The sequence below is a fragment of the Varanus komodoensis genome, unplaced genomic scaffold (assembly GCF_004798865.1).
Source record: "Varanus komodoensis strain SLA01 unplaced genomic scaffold, ASM479886v1 scaffold1, whole genome shotgun sequence".
NCBI classification, from domain to species: domain Eukaryota; kingdom Metazoa; phylum Chordata; class Lepidosauria; order Squamata; family Varanidae; genus Varanus; species Varanus komodoensis.
In genome coordinates this window covers 77,373,451-77,395,779 of record NW_025335268.1, presented here as the reverse complement: position 1 = coordinate 77,395,779, position 22,329 = coordinate 77,373,451, and the positions used below count along the sequence as shown (strand labels likewise).

At 40.6% G+C, this 22,329-nt stretch overlaps 1 protein-coding gene across 2 annotated transcripts; it reads right to left on the bottom strand.

Moving 5' to 3' along the window:
* Positions 1–622: 622 nt before the first annotated feature.
* ASB11 (ankyrin repeat and SOCS box containing 11) lies at positions 623–14,737 on the bottom strand. Of its 2 annotated transcripts, none has more exons than XM_044449509.1 (7): positions 14,560–14,737; positions 11,180–11,259; positions 9,420–9,527; positions 5,946–6,096; positions 3,159–3,293; positions 1,399–1,590; positions 623–747 (listed from the first exon to the last, which is right to left on the bottom strand). In XM_044449509.1, exons 1-7 carry the CDS (start codon positions 14,735–14,737, stop codon positions 623–625), a joined length of 969 nt encoding a protein of 322 aa, XP_044305444.1. The 2 variants fall into 2 exon arrangements, with proteins under 2 accessions (XP_044305444.1, XP_044305454.1); XM_044449519.1 differs by having other exon boundaries at positions 9,420–9,476.
* Positions 14,738–22,329: the final 7,592 nt, after the last annotated feature.

Sequence of the window (22,329 nt, the reverse complement as noted above, 5' to 3'; positions counted from 1 at the left end):
AGAGTTGAAGGCAGGGTAATATCAAATATGAGTATATCAGAGCTGAACGCAGGATATTTTGAAGGTGGAGGTGACTCGATGGCTTGTGATACCACAGCATTTTTTAAAATAGGTTTTTCCCCAAAGTCTGAATCTATTTTCTCCCAGTTATATATACATGGTCAGAATTGCTGACCTCTTCCCATACACACTGCTTTGCATGAAGAATCACATTTATTTTATTGTGATTACAGGAAGATGTTTTGTTTAGACAAACTGTTGCATGAGATTCAACAGTTATATTAAAGGGCCTTCTACAGAAAATAACAGAAGTCACCTTCAATTTTCCATCTTTCTATCTTTATTTACTTGTTTGTTATTACATTATATCCCTCCTTTCTTCTGTGATGGAGCTCAGGTTGGCTACATGGGATTCCAAGCACTCACCAGATGCAGACTGGCTCTGTTCCAAAGCAAGGTGTCTGTTTCATATGCCTTAAGACTGTGTTCAAGGACTACAACATTAGTAGGTTCAAAAAGTATCAAAGAGTAATTGCTGCTATTGTTTTTGTTCATTTTCACCTTGGCTGAACATTTTAAGAATGAACAGCTTTTTCATTTTTTTAAATTAGCAACTATACAGCTATCGGAACAAAAGAAAATTTTTAAGTTGTTCAGGAAGATGCAACTTGTGGACTACATAAAGGCATGATCGACCCAAGCACTTTCGGATACACAGCCGGCACAGCTGAGAGAGTCTAGGAGGACCTGGATGAAAAGGGAAAAAACATGCAGCTTGTTTAAATCAAGAACACCAATTCAAATATAGTTAGGCTGCTGCAGTTCTGTACACGGTTACCCAGGAGTAAGCCCTATTCAGTTCAGTGGAACTAACTCCCAAATAGTTGTGCTTAACATTGCTCTCTTACAGTATATATTACTGGGCAAAAATATGGTTCACAATGGGTTAGTCAAGGATAGTTAGCTAGCTAGCTAGACAGACAGATAATAGATATCAGTGGAAATATTTAAGATTTCAGTTGATAATTGAGAACATAAATGCCACTAGAAATTTAGCTCAATAAAGAACCTGTTGAACCAAAATGCTAATATCTATCCTCAACTTTATTTAAACCAAATTGTGAGCTATAGATAAGCCCCACATTTGATCTGGTAGCTTGCCATTTCCAGTTTTGCTCTACACTTCAACAACTTTCTCCAGAAATTTGAAATGTTACATATAGAGGATTTCCCAGAGTTTTCAGATGCAAAGGCAAAGCACATAACATTCTTTTCCCATCCCCTCATTATTAATTTTGATAACTATGATCTGATTGGCTCAAATTCTCTAATACCCAGTTGTGGGCATCCATTTGATAATTTTCCAGAGACTAAGAGGGGAAATCTTTGAAATATTACCTTCCCGAAGCAACAGTGCACGTTCAATGGAACTATTGGGTACTGCAAGATCAAGAGCACATTTGCATTCAGAATTTCTACATGTCAGGCTGGCCCCATAGTCTGTTAGCAAGTTGACAATTTCTGCACTGGATTTTCTAGCAGCTGCATGAAGTGGGGTGTCCAGTCGCTTTCCCAGGTCAACACTAGCTCCTTGAAAAGAATACACGAGAATTGAAACAAACTGGGAACCAAGTCACTGAGGGAACAGAAAATTGATTTAAAAAACAACAACACTGTTTTTAATTATTTTTAAAGAATGCTAATCACATCATACTGAAAGATTTAACTGAGTTAACTAGGCAACAGGTATCAGCGTAGCATGAAAAGAGCCAGTGGAAAATAGTTGTCCATCCCAAATTTAAAATACCGTATTTAAATGCATCATAAAGAACTGTATATTAAGGACTGAAATTATATCAAGCTACAGACCAGAATTCCCTAGTTCAAGTTTTGCATTTGCCATGTGCTCCCTGAGTGGCCTTGGACAAGCCATTTTATCATCTTCTCATTGGTAATGTGACCAACCTTTCCTAGCTGTGGTAAAAATCACACAAGAGCGTGGTTGTGAAGTACTTGGGCATATAGCTACTGAAAACCATCATGATTCTTCTTTTCTTGTTTTCTAGATACATGTCCCCCTCTACCCATGTTAGACGGCAGTTTTCCATGCTGCTGAGCCCAACACTGAAAGCTAAATCTCAACAGGGAAGTTTTCCCCACAAATGTATGTAGTTATATGAATCCAGACTGGGAATTTGTAAATCCATGTAAATTTGTTGGTAAAGATTCTTTGTACTAATTGTGGTTAACAGTGATTTTTTTAGAAGTCATTTAATTTGGTTCGTAAAAATTCTTTTGTATTACATGTTTTTTTTTTTCAATTGCCCTGGATAAGGCATTTTGAGAAGGCTTGGAAGCAATGTATGTTGTTACAGCTGTCTTTTTTATCTTCATTTTGCTTTTACAGCTTTCTTTTAAATCCACTTTGTTGTTGTTTTTGTTGTTGCTGCAGCTAAAGAAAGAAGAAAAAGAAGGCTCTTTCCCCCCAGAGCACAAGTAGATATCCAGAAGACCTGTTTGTACATGCATGAACATCATGATCTTTAAGCAACAGATTGCTTACAGCTGGGCTCACTGAAAGTTTTGTGTCTTAGGTGAGATGGGATCGCTCTGTGGTGCTTCACCTGGGATGGTTTAATTCATACAAACAAGTCTTCTCTGGAGCTCTCAGTCAGCAAGGATTTCTACACACAAGGCATTGATTGTATGCTCATGATGCCATCATCCTCCAGGACCGATCCCATGTTTTGCAGCCACTTTCACAGCCAGTTTGCAGGCAGGAATCATCAGGTATTATTTCCTAATCTCTCAATAAGAACTTCGAGTATTTAACAGTTCCGTTTTTCACAGTATCACTTGTGCTCACACCTCATGAAATGGAATATACAAATAGGCAGAGAAAATGAAACTCTGGGACAGAAACAGGTAAAGGACCTGCTCTTAATCTGGCAAAGGAAGTGGAAGCTGAAGCATCAGTAAAGTGGTGGGTTAAAAACTCATGTAGGAGGATCCATGTATGTGTCAGGTGGTCAGGGGGCTTCTGGTCTCGCAGATGTCACTGTTGGCTTTTTGGAAGCTTATAAATGTTAGGAATACTACAACCCATCCAACCCAGCAAATGAGCCATGTGAAAGGCTCTTTCCAACACATAAGACTACCTAATTCCAAAAGTTTCTTGACACAATCTGTTCTCTGATTCATGCAGGCCACATAAAGTGGTGTTCCGTGTTGTGGATCTTCCTGGTCCATATCCACATCATTAGCTATAAGAATTTCCATACACTCTCTGTGGCCTGTGCAAACACAGAAAAGGGATTAGCTGTTGAAGAGAGAGAGGCTTTTATCCATCACAATAAGACATTCCTAAACATATTAACTCATCTGCACACAGTTCCAGGAGAGAAAGTGGCCCAATGTCACAGTTGTCTACAGAGCAAGGAATGTGCTAAATGAGACACAGCTAGGAACTCCATACAGGGAATTCATGCCAACATGTTTAAGAAGCAGAAAGTTACAGAGTCAGCATTAACTACCATCCCATCTTAGCTTCCTGACAAATAAACACTAGTGGCAAATCTGAGCTAAGTAAATAACTGGTCTGACAGATAATAAGGAACCTCTTGGCTCTTCACATTTTGTAGCCACATTATATGGAATTGAGGTGCAAACTGAGCATGATACGTGAACCTTAACTTCCAGAAAAGGTGAGAGGAACCTACTTAATCCTTTCCCTCCAGCCACTGAAAATCTCACTCACTGCTTTTCTTGCCATAAGGTACTAACATCTTGTTCCTCAGGTGGAAAAGTTGTTGTTGGAGAAATTTTGAGAAAGAAAATGGCTGGAAAGAAATGGATTAAGGAGGTCTTCTTCCACCATTGCTCTGCTTAGACTTGTAGTCTTATTGCTTATTTTGGTGAAAACAAAACAAAAACATATAACGGAAACGACATGTGCAACTATATATCATATTGACTGTTGTCCATTAAAATTCTGGTACCCTTGTAGGTGAAGTCACAGATATTTTATTTATATAAAGTGGTTTCCCCAGTTGAATGCACTCCAGATGCATTATAACTGCAATTCCAAGCATCCTCTGCTAGCATGATGTTGGATGATGGAAGTTGTAGTCCCAATATATCTGGAGGGCATAAGCTTAGAGGAAATTGAAAAAGTTATAGAGCTAGACTTTTTTTTAGACTGGAGGTGGTGACTGACTAGAGACTTATTGGTCAGCTGGAAAGCATCTGAGGGAGGCAGGAACAGAGGAAACCTCATTTCTTGAAGGGCCAAATCACAGGTTACATAATCCACACTTATTAAAAAAGGCATGCTTGGACTGGCTAGTTTAATTCTGATGAAAAACAAGCTTGGGTCCCTGAGCTGAAATATTGCAGTCTGTGTCACGGGGATTCACCAATTTCCTGCTAAAAATATTGTGACCCTTCAGGGGCAAATAACAACCAGGTGTAGTATTTTTCACAGGCATCTGATCAAGAGCATGTCCCAGATCAGGACTCATTAACTGCTGTACAGTCCTAACAGCACATGTGCTCATTGCACTGTTGCCGTCATGTATTCATTGATTTATTTGAGTGCAGGAAATGTCCGTTTTTGTATTTGGGACCTCAGTGCACAAGGAAAGGAGACTTACTCTTCCCTTCCTCACCATTATTATCCTGCGAAAAATCTCCCTGTGCTGTAATCAGCAAAAAAAAAAAAAAGCGGGGGGGACTACTTTTTCCCTGTCACTACTCGTAATTGCAGTACAGAGAGCAGGCAGAGCTTGTCACTTTGAAGAGAGTGAAGGAATGGTTAAGCCTCTTCGTGTGTTATGGTCCCTATTCAAAGTGGACACTCTTGACTGTTCATATAGATTATAATGGAGCCCCTCCTGGTAAAGAAATGCTAACATTCTTATTAATCGCCGATGAACGATTTTTTGGCTGGATGTTGTTGTTATGATGTGCTTTTATATGGAAAATTATATTGGTGGAAGAGCCAACCAAGCAATTGAAAGCCATCGGATGGCAACCAGAAGTAGATGGCTTGGTGATGGCTTGCTACTGCTTCATAAAGTTTATACATAGTGTAGACAACTCCACTAACTACCCATGGCAAAATATGAAAGGACAATTTTGGATAGAAATGTACATAGTGGACGTCTTCACTACTATAAAGCTAAATCAGCATGGTCCTTTAGCTTATGCTAAGGCTGTCTATGAATATTTTGTCATTCATGTTTTTTGTTACATGATAGTGTTTGCAAAAATTACTATATGAAATAAATAAATAAGGAAGGAAGGAAGGAAGGACTTTTTACCAGAGCCATTTATCATGCGCTCATCATTCCCTACTCACAATTCTTCTGATGACTCAGTGGCCCTCAAGTGTGACTTGGTTTTGTTTTGTTTTTTTTAAGAGCTGGAAAAATGTGGCACTTCATTGCAAAAGCAATTGTATATTCTATTCTGATACACCACAGTGCCAACTTAGAGTTTATTGTGCTGCAAAAGCAGGAAAGAAAATACTTGTGTAGTGCTTGGATATCAGTTCTGCAACAAAACTGAAAGCAGATGCAGCGGATTAACACCCAGTTAACAGCTTCATATAGAAAAGCTCTAAGCAATCACACAATGGCAAGTGACCGTCACACATAGTTAAGCCTTAAATGTGGCCAACTCAAGGAAGGCTTTTTTAGAAGCATGCACAATGTTTGTAACATTTTGACCCAAGTCTTCCTGCATCTCCAGGGAAGCTCAGTGCCTCCAGTTTTGGTTGCTGGATTTCCAGCACTCCAGCCCAGAAACAATACCTTGGAAAGGGAGAAGGGTTGAACATGCTGGATCAGATTTTCATTAGACATGCTGAGCTTGGGTCTGGCAAGCTCTGTTGAGAATCCAAGATTCTTATTGGTAGGTCGAACTGTCCATCACCCTAAGATTACCTCTCTTCGCAGCTTCGTGAATTGGTGAAGCATAGTGATTCTCCCATTGTGGCCTGGCCCCATGTTCAAGCAGCATGTTGACACAAGCAGCACTGCCACTACAGCAAGCGTTAAACAGAGGCGTGACCCCATCGACAGTGACTGCATTGACCTACAACATGGAGGTGAAAATGAGGAAACGGAGGCTTTTGTTCTTTGGGAACATCATAAGAAGACAGTCATGATAGAGAAAGTCAAAGGCAGAGAAAGAAGATGGAATATATGGTGCAACATTCCATAAAGGAAGCTACAACCTTGAGATTACAAGAATCAAACAGGGCTGTGAAGGACAGGACATTTGGAGGGCTATCATTCATAAGTTGGAGATGACCTAGAGGCATCTCCATCCTTGAATTGGCTCTAAGTTGGAGATGACCTGATGGCACATACCAATAACAACATGGGGGTGTTGGTGGGAAGAGAAGTGAGGAAAATGATAGGCTCCCCGAGGGATTCAATCTTGAACTCTCAGAAAAGTCTTCATCTTCAAGTCCAGAGTATTAATACTTTTCAGAGTAACTTATGCCAAGTTTGATAGACAATTATCTCAGTTACAATTACAGTGGCATTTTAATTGGGCAAAATGTGGATCTACTCATTGCCATCAAGGGAGAAATCATTTACGAATGAATTAACAAGCAGAAAGTAGCAATAACATCCAACCATTAACTGCAGGATGTATCGAGTGATTTAATGCATTTGTGTCCCATCTTTCCTGCATTATGCAGTCCAGGGCAGCACATGCAGGGCCACCGCATTGACCATCCAGGCACTGACCAAACTCAGCAAAGTGGCTGTGCCCTGTGCCCCCAGACCACCACCCAGAGTTGCGGTTTCTGGGGGCTTCTCTGCATGAAGCATTCAGCCTGCCACGTTGCTGTGCATTCTTCCATTTCCTTTTCAAGAGAAGAGCTGCATCCTTTGCATGTTTTTATTTCTCCCCACTGGGGTTTGTCTTCTGCATTTTCATATATTTCATCAACCAGCCACAAGGTAGCACTGTGGTATCACTGCAGTGTAGTGGCTCTGTAATAATACAGGAGACTTTTATGCTCTAAAAAAGCTATACGAATAGTTTAAGAAGATGGGAGATGCCCTGGAGGAAAAGGATGTTGTGAAAAGGACCTGCAAACCTCTGTGAATAAAGGACCACTTGCCCACAATTAATAAATGCCTTGTGCAGAAAAGCCCAGGTGAATGTCTCCTTTCCATTATGACCTTTCCGTCTCAACTGCAGGTCTTAGTCCTGTACATTTTATATCGATGAGTATAATAGACAAATCATTTGTCTATTAGACTTTTTAGGTGGTTAGTTGTTCTAACATAATCTTTTGGCTGCCATAGAACTACAAAAGCTAAGCTTTCATTTGGAAGCACAAGTTCTGCTGGATCGATGTGCCCTCTTTCTCAGAGTAGCCAACTTCTAGGATGCTTAGGATTTGAGGACAGTGAGTGCTATTAAAGTAGAATTAATGAATATATGAAATTTGTATTCTGCCATTGTATGTTTCTATCATTTGGTTTTACAAGGCTCTATTTAGTTACCATGGCTAATAGTCGTTGTTGGGCCTATTCTCCATGCTTTTGTCTAAACCTTTTCAAAGCCACAGTCACATCCTGTGACAGTGAATTCTCCCCCCCCCCCCCCCCCCTTCCCTGGACCTATGCCACTATACAACAAAACAAGGGGTACTTCTAGGTGTGGCTTTTGTCATGCATCACTCCATTTTGTTTGGGGAACTTTTTGACAGGTTCCAAACAACAATGCCTCACACTTAAAATCCTCCTATGTTTTCCAAGCACTTCTTTCTGTCTTTTCTGGCTGTAGAAATCTGGTTAAAGAAGAAAACAGAAAGAACAGCTCCACAGTGCATCCCTAACTGAGCAAACCCTGTAGAGATTCACTGAATGATCCTGCATTCCAATAGCACAGAAAGCAAAAGGAAAAACTCTGTTCTCTCTTGATGCACCATTTCTATCGTGCCCATTTCCTACACAGATGCACTGCAAAGTTGCAAAGCATTTTAACTCTTACTTGTAAGGAAGATACTCCATCCCCTTCATCATTATACATGTCATTTGCTGCACCCTTTAAAACTCAGTTTTAATCCCTTTTGAGATGAAGGGTCCCAAGCTATAACCTTTATTTTAAATGTGGCCGCACCGTAGATTGATACTGCTACATGCTGGACAAGATGACCAACATGCTCCTATAGTCTTGTCTCTAAACTTTTCCGGAAGCAGAGACTGAGTGCGTCTCTGCACAAGGAACTCACTGTGTGCTTGTGATTCTCCACTCACCATAGTTTGCAGGTGCTCTGGCTATTCTTGGCCTCTCCTGTGCTTTGTTATCTTTCTGTGGCTTTTTTAAAAAGAGAAAGTATGTTGTATGAAACACCTGGTAGTGATGAAATGGAGCATATGGAAAAGCAGAGAAAGATAAAAGCCCATCCCCAGTGTGGAGAGTTGTGAAAGAGCCACTTTTAATCCCGCAAAGAATTGGAAGCAGAAGCCTTGGAAAAGTGACAGGTTAAAAGTCCCATGTAGAGAAGCCCATAGATGTGCTGCCCTGGGCAACACTTTTCAAAGACCTAATTATTTTGTTTTTGTTGGTATTATGTGCGTTGTTAATTGTTGTTATTTGTTGCTTTGTTTATTGATTCTTATAGTTCTTGTAAGCTATTCTGGGATGATTTTTGTATAGGACAGGGTAAAAATATTTTAAATAATTAAATAATCTATAAAGGATAACTGGTGATCTGTTGCAATGAGAACTGTGCTGACCAGGAAGGTATAGGAGAAGGATGGAGACGATTCATCTTTACTTCCCCAACTACATAAGGGGAAAAGATGAGAGGTCTGGGTGCATAGAGCTCTTTCAGCAAAGGAACTGTGTGCTCCCAGTAGCCAGCCCCAGTCAGCAGCTCTTGCAACCAGCTGGAGTTTCCAAACACTCTTCAGAGGCATAGAGCATGGGACAGTGTTCCAGATAGGGTGTAATTAAGGCATGTATCTCTAGGAATGGGCACAGCTGGCACACTAGCAAATGTCATCATGGCCACTACCAAAACATGGGCACCAGTTGAGTCTAGAAATAGACCCAAGCTACAGATCTCTGTCTTCAGGAGAGGTGTAATTCCACCCAACACAGACTGAATGCCTGTTCCCACAGCTAAAGCCCCTGCAACTTCTCACTGCTTGGAACTGGTTGGATGTATGTAACAATGTCGACACTGTTGACATCATACAACAATGTATGATGTCATTTTCAGTTAATGTACAAATAAAGTTGGGATACATTTGGCTATATATATTTACTATTAAGTTGTGAGGATGGATTTGCCTAGTGCTACATAATGGACAGAATTGTCTTGCTAGATGCCTTTAGAGACAACTTTTCTCATCAGGAAAGGTGATACATGTTGTAGTACTCACACGAGCACCATATTCCAGTAACACTTTTGCACAAGCAACATGGCCACCCAGGCATGCCTCGTGAAGAGCAGAAACACGGTCTATTGTGACAATATTCACATTGAATCCCTAGAATTCAGAACAAAGTTATGGAAAATACCAGAATAATAGACAACAAAATGTATTGCCATCTGTTTTAATCTTAGCTTAAATAAAACTTCTCTTGAAGCTCAACAAAACTTCTGGTGAAAACAGCATTCTCTTAGAGGAAACATAGTTTACATGATCCCACAGCTTATATAGTCCTCTATTTGATAGACAGGGTTTATTATATGGGCCAATTACTATCCTTTGGCTTTACCTACCACACAGGCCTATTGTGATAATAAATTTGGAAGGAGGGGAAACCATGAACACCACTCTTAATTCATTGAAGCATGACATTAAAATGTAATATGCAAAAAACAATCTACACAGACTCTAAGAATCTGGAGGTACGTTAGAATAGATCTTGCTGCATAGTATGGACCCAAAATGATCTCTGATGACCACACTAGGTGTGCTGGGAATTTAAGTTGACTGGCTAGGCAGAGTCTGAGTGGGAAAGTGTCATGCTAGTTAGGGGGCTCACGTTTCTACTGGGGAGAACATTTTGCAAGGAGTTACTGTGTATTTAGAGCATATGGCATAACTGGCTTTATTGGCACAGAACTGGCCAGAACAGGAGCAAGAATGGTAGAAAACTGAAACAAAATGTGTGCTGGATAAAAAAAGTAGATATCGGTATTATAATATTACGAACATCCTGTATTTCCAAAGGATTGATTGTACTTCTTATATGTTACTATGTTCAGCTGGAGTCTACCAGCTATTTTTTCTTGTATTTTTCTACTTAAGAAAACACCTTTGTCATAATATTAATAAAACAGCTCTAGAAATGTGAGGAGGCTGTTTTTTACTTCAAAATGTAGTTGGAATTATATACTAACCTCAAACAACAAAATAGCTGCTTTATTCATGATTTAGTCATGTCATCATAAGGTTAGAAAGGAACAAGTTAATGTTATGTTTCAATCCTATATATACTTACCTGGGCATAAGTCTTATTGAACTCAACAGAGCTTATTTCTGAGTAGACATGTCTAGGATTGAAGTATTAATTAACTTAATTAAGGAAAAATGCTGCATATCAAAGCAGAAGATCCTTCCCAACATCACGCAGAAGTTCATCAGGAGAAAGGAAAGGATAAAATGCAGAAACAATGCTTCTGAGAAATCAGGTAAGGTTTGATGATTATGTTACCAATGTATTGGTAAACATATAAAGAAAAGCATGTATGTTTTCTCAGTATGAGCATAGATAAATAGTCAGAAATTCGGGTATCTGACCACTGAATACTTTGTCATCTGATTTGGAGTTTGTGGTCTTCATTTTATTTTTTTTAACTCAAGTGCTAATTAACAAGTAATTCACAAAGTTTATGTATTAGTCCCTTAACTATCTGCACAGATCCAACACAGCAGGTTTTGGTGACCGGTGTTAAATGTGCAACGCTATGCTGGGTTTTCACTTACTGCGTTTACTATCCTGGGTGGAGGCATCAAGATAGCCATCAGTTGCATGCACTGGCCTTAAATTTACTTCCTCTGATGCAATGTTTGCAAAAATGCTCAGTTTGTTTTGTATTTGGGCACCTAGTATTGTATGTATTTGTGCAGTCTGCACTGCAGTCTCTTGACCCATGCATCAAAAGTGCTTAATTGAGCTTTGATTCTCTTACCTGTGCCATCAAGGTTTTCAAAGATAGAAGTCGGCCTTGAAATGCAGCTTCATGAAGAGGAGATCTATCTGCCCATGAGCCTAAGAAAAGTTAAGCAGAAAATTAAGTCCAAACATGTAGGATCCCTTATGCCAATCTTTGGTATCATCAAGTGTGTGTTTGTCTACTTTCACCAGAGCAGTTTTCATTAAAGAATGGTGTGAGGGCTGGGCATGAAAGTGCAAAGGAGGATGTTATGTGGCACAAATGTATAGGGGAGAAGTTGCCAAAAGGAGTCCTTTCTGAAGTGTGTGATTTGTGATTCCATTCTCAGGCCCTGTTCACAGGCTCACACAGCTTCCTATTCACAATGTCAAATTTCTCCCCTTTAAAGGGGAAATAACAATATCCCATGTCACAAGATAGCTGGGGGGGGGGGGGTAGATTCCCAGAAAGGCTATCAAAGGGTATTATAAAAACATTTAATTTTATTAATAAATAATGACATTTATTTATTAATAAGTAAATAGATAGATCTCTAGACAGATGCATGCATGCACGATAAATGGATGGATACCTGATAGAAATTTATAAATGTCCTTAAATCTACTCATAGTTATTTATGCCTATCCTGGTTTTTTATTTTGCAAGCTGTGGAGTTCTTTTAACTATTTGTATTGTGCTGTATTGTGTTCTTTTAACTGTTTGTAACCTTCCCAATGAATGTACATTATTGGGTGGATAAAATAAATTACATGAAATATGGAGACCGTGAATTCATGTTATAGTTCCAGTCAGTGACAGAGAGCCGCTTTGTGCAAGTGCCACCTAATGAGGCCTCCCATAAAAGAAACCTCCCAGGAACCCCTGGCCCTGTTCACAGGTAGCAACAGCCCTCCGCTGGTGCCTTGCGCAAGCAGTGGTGCTGCGTGCCATGTGCCCTCCTCTTCTGAGTCACTGCACCACCTTTCATAGATTGTAGAGTGTAACATGCAAACTCAGACCACAAGGTTAGCAAACCCCATGACAAACCATGGGTTTACTGCCCAGGCTGACATGCTGTACAGCCTGAGAAGGAGCCGCTCATGGGTTTTGTGGGAAAACCAAAAAGGTGGGCCCTTTTGTGATATCTCAGTGAGCTTCCAAAGGCCGCTACCTCAACCCCTCCAGTGAAAGCCAGCTCTGCTGTGGGGGGCCCCCAGTATCTGGTACCCAAAGATTCCACTGAAGAGACTTGCAAGTGGCTGGACAAACGCTGTCAAGAAGAGAGCTAAAGCAGGAGTGAGAGGACTGGGAGAAACAAACCCTGTAGGAAAGCGTACAATGAACCTGGCCCCCGTGAGGGTGTGTTTCTGTTCCTTTACCTGCTGCCTCGAATCAGTAAGAAAGAGCAGAAAAGCATTAATGACTTCTGTGTAATCATGTACATGCTCACCCTACTGAACACAGTGTTCTTCTCAGCAAACATAAATAGGATTACACTGCAAATCTATGTAATTTTAATCAACCCATGGAATAGTTGGAGCCAAACCACAGTTAAATTAAGCAAATTGCCACAACAATTTAGTGTTACCAGCATCACCTTTTGCTTGATTCAACTGCATTTTGCATCTGTCTACTCAAATCTCTTCATGCTCTTTAGCCATTAAGGTAAAAAAGCAAATATTTGCTGTAACCTTGCAAGCAAGTAACCATTAACCTACAGATTAGTGTGGCGAATGGTAGTTTAAAATAAATATAACTTTTTAAAAAGTTCCATACTATAAGTCACTGTACAAACTCACAGTGTTACTGAGTGCTACTTTTATGCTACATACAGTTGCTTAATTTATTTGCATAAGCTCAAGTAGATTTCCATGCTAACTAGATAAACATACCTCCTTGGAACATATGACAAATGTAATTCCCATAAGGCGTATCACTTAAGTTTCCAGATACTGAAGGCATCCGAGAAACACTTAACTTTCCAGATATTGAAGGCATCCAAGAAATAATTTTTCTTTTAAGTTTAAAGGTAAATCTAGCTGCTCTGATTTCTTCTTTAGACAGCAAGCATTACTTTAATGCTTAGCAGTAACAGTGTGGCTGTAATCTAATCCAGGGCAGAGATGAAATGGCGTTTTGAAAGATGTTTTGGAAGATGATACTTGGGCGGATTTGCAAGAAGCAATGCTGCAGAGAAAAAGACTGTAGATAACTGCCAAACTTTTGAATGCTACTTTTTTAATAGACACGCTGATGGAATAAAAGTCTTCAGTGAGACAAACCAGTGTGTTGGAGCATAAGCACTGCATAGCCTAAAAGCACTGAAGAGAGAGCACAACTGCACTACCATCTGTGCATGCAGAGAGTTTAATATCATTCACAACCATTATTTTTTCTGATCAAAATTTACTGACTCTAGTAGCTCAATAATGCTTCTATATACCATGCAAGAAAGTAACTTCATCCTGAGAAATATTATAATTTAAGCATTTACTTTTTAAGGATGCAACCCATGCATGTTTAAACAAAATAATAATAATAATGACTGTCTGGGAAATGCTTGCAGTTGTGGGGCTGTACTATGCATGCATTCAGCTGCAGCCACAGTATTGCATGTTTCAATGTGGAAATAGTTACCCTGTTAAAGTGCATTTTTATGACTATTTTATCCCCATATTTACATTTTACTTTCCACATCTTAAAATGACTACAGTGCTCAACTGCTTATGCTTACAAGACTAATGCAAAGTCTGAAGAAAGAAGATTTTAATAAATTTTATAAAGGTGCAAACTATGCATATTTAGACTGAAAAGTTAGGGCTACACTTAGGATTACAATCGTAGGTTGTTGTGTTCTCAGTAAGTTTCTTTTCATAGACAACTTCACCATATTTATTTATTTAAAACATTTGTATGCCAGCCAGTTGTGCCACAGAACCTCATTCTAACTATCCAGGGCTGGGTGGATCTAGAAGGCCATCAACTTCACCCCTTGGGCACAAGGTCTAAGCTTAGCCTCTTGTGACTCCACAGTGACAGTAAAAGCTGTAAACTTGCTGTAGTATCAGAACATATAATCATTCCAAGCAAAGTGACCCAAGCTACTTAGGAAATTTATTTAAGTAAGGACTGAACCTTTTTCAAGTGACTTCTTTCAGAAAATGCATATTATAAATTATGGACATTGTTTCATTCTTATACAAAAGCACACAAGTCTGTAATAAAGAATAGAAATATTCTAAATAGTGTTGTTGCAGGAACCTTCCTAACAGAAGACCAAGAAATAATTCCAAACAAAAATCAGATTTCCTTATGTTAAGATACATTTTTCCTTCCCATCTATCTGTCTTTTATCTATACTCTAATTCACACTCCAAGTTGCAAAATCATGCATATAGATAGAATTATTGTTTTACCTGGGGCTATGCCATAGATTTCTTCTGCTATCCTGGCAGCCTCTTTCCTATTCCCTTTCACAATATAGAAATGAGTCAACAAAGCTAAAGAGATTTTGATTAAGAGTTTAAAACAAAACAAAGCAAAGATTGCAAAATAAATATTATTGAAAGCTTGGAATATCGTAGTGACCTCCATTTTGGGTTGCTCACAAGTCTGTTAAATTACATTTCACTGTTATTGGTATCATATAACATCTATTTTGAACACTGTAGCAGTTGATGCTTCTCAGTTACCATAAATACACCCAGCTTTTTTTTTTTTTTTTTTGCAGGCAAACTATTGATATCAAATAACAATGCTTAGGATTAAAGGTGCTTATCCCCCCTCCCCCTTGGCTAATTATATAACACTGTTCCCTCTAACATAGGCAGAAACAATATAAAAGTAATGCACTTGAATGGGTAAAGTTATCTAGAAGAAAACGTATAACCCTCAGCCCCACGAAAGTCAAATTGTACAAGGAGCTAAAAAATATTATTGCATACACCATGAATTTTTTCACTAACTATGTTTATTCATAGTCTGAAGATTGTTTTACATTGTTAGGATAAAGAATACTATCTTGCATTTGTTTTACAAATTCAGGATTTCCCACTTGAAGTTAAAAAAATGAATAGTTTTCATACACCAAATAGCACTGGTGAAAAGGAAGAAACCCTACCAGTATGATTCATTGCTGTAAGCTTTCTCCCAGAGAAGAAAACCTTATTTTAAATTTTCAGGCATACAGGTGTTAAAAAGAGATGCAGTATTAGTCCTCAGTTCTTGCCTGAATGTTTCTTCCAAAAAGTAAAGTGATTCTATCTATAAGGGTTCCATAAAGGGAGCATTTATCGTGTGCTTGCGATTGCTCACGCATGATAGTTTCTAGTTACCTCACACCATGTTTCCATCTTCCATGTTTTCCAAGGGGTTTCCTGTTTCTGTGTCTTACTTTCTTTGAGTGAGGAATGCGGACTATTAAGAGGATATCCCATTAAACCATGCTACGCAAACACATGCATTCCCATGCTTGTGCTAAACCACAGCACCACCCTGGTTAGGGTGATTTCTCAGATGCTGGTGCTGCTTTTGAGAGGCAGGGCTAGTGGCTACAGCACTTATTTTGCAAAAGCGGAGCCAGGGATAGACAACCAGGTATAGATCAATGGTTGTGTAACCATTTCAGCCAGTGAAAAGCCACTCATAGAAAGAGGGAAGCCAGGTACTTTTGAACATTCTCGCCTTATGTGAGGATAATGAGTCTCTATTCACCTGAAACAGCTGATGGATAATCTCAGAAACTTCCTTCGCCAGCTTTTCTTTTCCCTCATGTTTGCAATGTTTCCTTTCCTTTTCTTTGCCTTTTCATTTTTTGAATTGGTTCTGCTGCTGATGTCTTATGACAGCTTTCCCTAACTGCCATATTTGTTGAATTACAACTACCATCATCCCTAGTCATTGGCCGTGCTGGCTAGATTTGATGGGAGCTGTAGCCCAAAGCATCTGGGGGGATCCAGGTTGGGCAAGGCTGTCATGTAATTTTAGAGATGGAAAGATTCAGGGGGGAAACCTGGATGCAATGGTGGATAAGTTCAATATACGGGCCAAATGGTTTGGAATAAAAGTTCTTTTATGGCACTTCCACATTGCAAAATTTTCAAATGTGTGTTCAAAGCAGGGAGGGAGCAGAAAACAAAACTACAGTTAAGTGTGGCTTTGTCCACCTTGTGGTTGATTTGGGAATAGGTTGCATAACATGGTTTGTCCAGGAACCTGTGATCCAGATCTTCTTCTTGCTTTCTGTGAGTATGTCCCATCAGTCCAGGGTCTAGATAACAACTATGTACGATTTATACATGGTCATAGCCTTTTCTAATTTATAGATTTCCTTCCTTGTGCTACCCAAAGATCAAACAATCATGTTAAATGGTGGGTATGGAGGACAAACTGAAAAATAGTTAAATATCCTGTCCCCACCTTCGGTTTCTCCTCCTTTTGCCCACTGCAAGAAAATAATCTTCTTAAACAAACAAAAAGATGATGTTAGTGCTGAATCCACAGGCAGTGGGGTTGTGGGAAAGAGGAGAGGTTGAAGCATTAAACAGAGCTTGCTGCTATCAGATCAGAACTAGAAGTGATGAACAGGAGTCCAAAGCGTATGGACTCTAAACAAGCACAGGAATCCAGGAACTTCTAGGACAAGTTCTCTCTCCAGGCTAATATTTTGAAGAGACTGCTGTTAATAAATGCAATAATTCCATGATGGCACTAGGTGGAGCTACAAGAATATATTTTCCTTTATTAACTTTTTTGGGTGCCTGTTTAAAGGAAAGGATTATTGGCAATTTACAGTAGTATAGACCCATATGGACATTAGTGAAATGGCCAGTTAATTGTCCCTAAGACTAAGAAGAGACCATCTTACATGAAAATACAGTACAAGTCGCTGTAAAGCACACCTTATTACCATCCTTGCATAAAAGCCGTTTTCCTGATTGTATTCCCCTCACCATTTCGTTCATCCTCAGAAAATCTTGTGGAGAAATATAACCCATTGGCTAAAGGTCAAGCCACTTTATGAAAAAAGCTTGTCTGTCTGTCTGTCTTTCTATAGCAGCCGCCCAATTATACCATTGAACATACAAAGTACAAGTATCAGGATTATGCACTACATAAGCCACATCATCTCATATTCCAGATCAGCCCAGATCTCCATTTTCCTGGGTAGCGAAGAGAAGCACTAGGAGTATTTGTGACCATGTGTCGGAGGGATGAACCAGGCTGATGCCAGCCTACCTCTGCCTTGGCTACCTGTGCTCAGGTGGCCTCCAATCTGAGAGGAGAGTGGCTTAAAATCCTTTGCCTTTCTCCCCAGTGCCCTGTTCCCTTCCTCTACCTCTAAAGGATGCTGGGCAGTATTGGGACCGATCATCTCTGTCCCACACCTTGACAGGTAACTGCAGGTATGAGAACAGCTTTGTCCTCTGTGTGCTTCTCTGGATATCATTAGCAGGGTGAGGAAACCCCTGCTTTGTCCCAGCATCGGGGCCATGCACCCCCCTAATTCTACATCACAACCGAATCCCAAAGCCATTAGTGAGGCAACTGATGTGACCCATCTCATGCTGATGTGTGGCCGGTTCTTGGCAATGGCCAGACTACCCATAAAATGTGTTTAGGAGGAATTAGTCCCTAATAGATTGTTCTAAGCGCACATCCTGGCATCACTGTAGAGTTTAAGGCTACAAGCACCAGATCTCACCAATTATTCCACATTAATTAGTCCCAAGTGATTACTGCTTCTCATCTTGTAACTTTTCAGTAACTAATGCAGGGTACAATCCCACTTCAACTGTGCAATGCTTACGTCAGGTCACTCAGTACAAAAGTATGATCGTTGAAGCACCCTGCTGTACTCACAATTAGGATGCTTATGAAATGCTTTGGGAGGGTGATGAGCAATGGAGTGAATGGGCTGTGTTTGCTTTCCTCAGCTATCCAAAAGGCTTACCAGCAATCTACAGGTGGATCCCACCTGTGAACAATCTTGCAGTCAGAACACAACTAAAGTGTGACCATTTTGGAATCTGAGCAATGAGCCATGAGCAAACGGATGAGAGGACAAACAATTGAGTGAGTGGAGTGTGCGGTTATGCTGGATGAGGGCCACCCTGGACTGTACCGAGGGCGACCTAATCCAGCATTCCCTGTACTGAGAGGCCAACCACCTGCCCATGGGAAACCCACAAGCAGGGAACACGTGCAACAGCACCCTCCATCCCATGTTCCCCAGCAAGTGGCATACATGAGCATACTGACTCAGCTACCGGAGATAGCATATAATTATCAGGGCTAGTAGCCATCAGTACTTCTATCCCAGTGACTTTTTCCAATCCCCTTTACAAGCCCTCCAAACTGGTGGCCATCTTATGATAGCAAATGCCTCCCCTTACTTGCCTCTCTTCTAAGCTGATATACCACCTGTACCCCAGAGTTGCTCTAATCCACTCCCTCCCCCCAGAACCAGCACCCTGATTCCCCTGCCGCTGGTGCTGTCCCCCAGTTTGCTCTCTTCTCCCTGCTGCTACAGCAAGGACAGGGCAACTTGTTTCAGAATTGCTAGTAGCATGCGCATGTGCGCGCACACACACACACCAGCCCCCTGAGTCAGCATCACATGCAGCCCTTTGGGCTAAACAGAGTAATCCTTTTTTAGATGGATTAAATGAGTATGAAGATGTGATCCCGTTTAAATAGAATGTTCCATATCACTGTCTGGTATGTGCCAGATTCCTTACATTTGACATTCATCAGCCTGAAATAATTCATCCTTCCATGAATTCAAGCCATCATTTCACCAGTCTATAAGCACAACCCTAAGCCTGCTTAACAGGAAAAAGTCCTACAAGTCCAAACATGCATGGCTGGCTGAGGAATAGACAATCCATTCAGATACACTCGGAAGTTCATCAGGCTTCCCAGTGAGGCCCGGAGTCCAGCTGCCACTCTCTCTCCTTCACCTGAACCTTACTTGGGAGTACCACCTGGGAGACCTATCTGTGGGGCAGAACTTTGGATGCCCAGGATCTTGGGAAAAGGAGCTTTCCAGAGCACCTGAATACTCCATGGGGACAAAACACGACTTTCTGTGCCTGAAAAAAATCTTTGTAGTGTTGCGTAGCATAAGGAACCCAACAAAGTAAGGATGCCTGATGTCTGTAATCGATACTCATCCTCTCTGGAAATGATTTTGCCAAAACGTCTTGTTGAGCTGTGTTTGCCTGGAAGCTTGCTTATTTTCCAAGTCTGACAACCACTTTTGTAATTGGTTAAAGCTCTACAAGCTGCAGACATGTGTAAACAAAGCTAGGTCATTATGAACTTCGGAGCTCTCTGACCAAGCACAACTTTAAAAGTAAAGCCAACTGCTACTGCTAAAAACACAGAGTAGATGTTAACTAGATAATGAATAATTTACTGCTACATTTTTATTCCACTTTTCAGACAATTATTTTTTCACCAACTGACTCACATAAAGACAGTGGGGAGCAAGAAGAAGGAAAGAGAGAGAAAGAGAGTAGCCCTTCTTAAAGTTGAATATTTGGGCTATGTAAGCCTTTCCTTTAAAAGGCTAAACTAGAATTTATTTTTTAAAATAGTAGATTTTCTATTTTAAACTGAAAGGTTACCCCCTTAAGGTGGTGTTTGAAGATAATGCAGTTATCACATAGGGTAAATAAAGAGTATACGTAATTACAAATCCTTTGTTGCATCATGTTGAATCTCCCAGTTATTCCTCATCGGCTACAAATCAGATCTGTGTCACCTGAATTCAAGACAAATTTCATTCTGCAGTTACAAGAAACTGCTGCTACAAGAAACTGACAAGTAAAATATATGACAGGGTATCATTTTAGCTCCCCTCTGTCTTGACTAATGTACAAAGTAGATTATATTTTCTAATGAGGGCAGATGAACATACAGTAAAATTACCTTCCTGGAGTTAATGAAGATTAATAGTTCACAATGAGATTTGTGTCCATTAATCTGAATCCTTGTAGGAATCACAGTACAGCTCAGGTTGATTGCCAAGCCTTTCTTTTCCTCATTTCATTTAAACAAATACAATAACACATCCATATAAACTGAGCTAAGACTGACTGAGGACCAAACAGTGTATGATCTTAAACATTCCAGTTCAAGTAACATGTATCTTCTAGTGCTCTCTGTAGGGAACAGCCCCAGCTCAATGGCAGAACACACACTTTGCATGAAGAAAGTTGCACAATCTTACTCAGGCTAGGAAAAGATTATGCCCGAAACTGTGAAGAGTTGCTCCAGGTCAGTACGGATTACCTTGCCCCAACCTGGTGCCTTCCAGATGTGTTGGCCTTCAATTACATCTGACTGGGGGATGCTGGGAGTTGTAGCCCAATAGATTTGGAGAGCACCACCTTGGGGAAGGCTGGTGTAGATAATACAGAGGTAGGTGCACAAATGCCGTGACTCAGTATAAGGCAGCATCCAATGTACACCCCTCCGTAAAAGAAGCCCATCCCTACAAGTGAAACCAAGGGGCATTGCACTGTTGCTTACGTAGCTGGCTCCAGTGAGAGCTCTACCTGCTTTAAGTGATGTATCTGGAAGCACAGAGAATTTCATCACTGCCAAGAGTCATCAGACAACAGATAAATCATTCAAGATCTTCTGAAAAAAAAATGAAATAGCTCTTGTTTATGATATGGAAATGAATGTGTATGGAAGAGGTGAATTATGAACCAATTTCCAGGGCACTAAAAATGAGTGGTGGTGAAACTCTGGGCCTTCCTAGCTTTTTTCGCTCTAATAGACCCAGTCAGCATGGCCAGTAGGGAGGGAAAATGAAAGTCATAGTCCAGCATTATCTGGAGGCCCACAGGTTCCCCAGCCTTGCTACAGAGCCAGGTGGAAGAAGCACCTGCCTACAGGAAGCATTTGCAACAGGCTCTACTCTCTGGGGTCTCGGAGAAAGACCTTTTCAGATTGACCTGGAGCTGCCAGGAACTTAGGACCTTTTGCATGCAGAGCTTGCGCCCTGCCATTAAGCTACAGCTTCACTCTGTGGGGGAGCTAATGCTTGAAAAACATGGTGCCAGCTCAGTGCCAGAGCCTCAAAAGGTTGCGCCAGAGATGTTCTTCTTTGTGGGGCCTACCTTATCTGTACCATGCAGTGTTTGGACAAAGGAACAAAACTGTCTCCATTTTGCTGCACTAAAGGCAGAAAGTCAGTGCCAGTATAATGCAGGCATGAGGACATGGAAGTTCCCATAAGCGTGAGCCAGAAACCAGAATCACTTAAGGCAGATCCATCAAACAGAAATGTCTTTAAATGCAAAATGTATGGAATGGAATGAGAAAATCTGTAACTTGACAGAAGTTTAGTTTAAAAAACCCATAAATATTAAAAAGAGAAGGTTTTTAATCTCAGCAGAAGGTAATATTTCAGTTCTGGATTAATGTTTTTACAGACTTCACCTCTTGGGATGGTAATGTGTATTACTTCACTTACTCCAGATTAATTCAGTAAGACAGCACTGCTGTGCTTGGGAGCCCTCCCGCTCATTCTGATGAGTGGAGCATTGGATCTCTGCCCATATCCTGTGCTCACAACGCCACTGATTGGATATATAATCCAGATTTTCCCTTCCTGTGTAGAGGAGGAGAGTACGGACATATGTGTGGAGACAAGACACTGTCTCATCATTATTATTGTGATTGTGATTATGATCACATGGCATTTATATCCTGCCTTTGCCCCTCTTACATAGAACTCAGGATGGCTTACAGTTCCCCTTTCCTCCATTTTTATCAGCAAAACAACCACCTTGTGAGGTGTGTTAGGCAGAGTCTGTGACTGGCCCAAAGGGAGCTTCGTGGGTGAGGGGAGACTAGAACCCAGACCACCTGAGTCCCGGTCCTGCACAGCAGCAAGGAGAGGTGGCTTGCTGATCCCTCCTGCCTGTATGAATTGATTGTTCTTTGTTCACATAACCTCTCAGTGCGTGAGCAAGGTCAAAGGCAGAAGCCTATTTCTCACAGATACTTTGTGTGAACAGTCCCCAAGAGGATGAAAATCTCATTGATGCTAATGAAGTGAGGTCCATGCTTCGACACAGCCCACAGAAGTTGTAGAAATTTTTGAACACTGGAATCCTCTGAGCACAGGGCCTGTTCCCTTCATCTTATCCTTTAGGACATGCTTCTTT

Coding starts and splice junctions, on each gene's coding strand:
- ASB11 (XM_044449509.1), bottom strand. CDS start 14,737: ATGGAGGTCACTACGATATTCCAAGCTTTCAATAATATTTATTTTGCA. Junction 3,294..5,945: donor TCACGAAGCTGCGAAGAGAG/GTAATCTTAGGG, acceptor GTGTTTGCACAG/GCCACAGAGAGTGTATGGAA. Junction 1,591..3,158: donor CAAGAAACTTTTGGAATTAG/GTAGTCTTATGT, acceptor ATTCTTTTCAAG/GAGCTAGTGTTGACCTGGGA.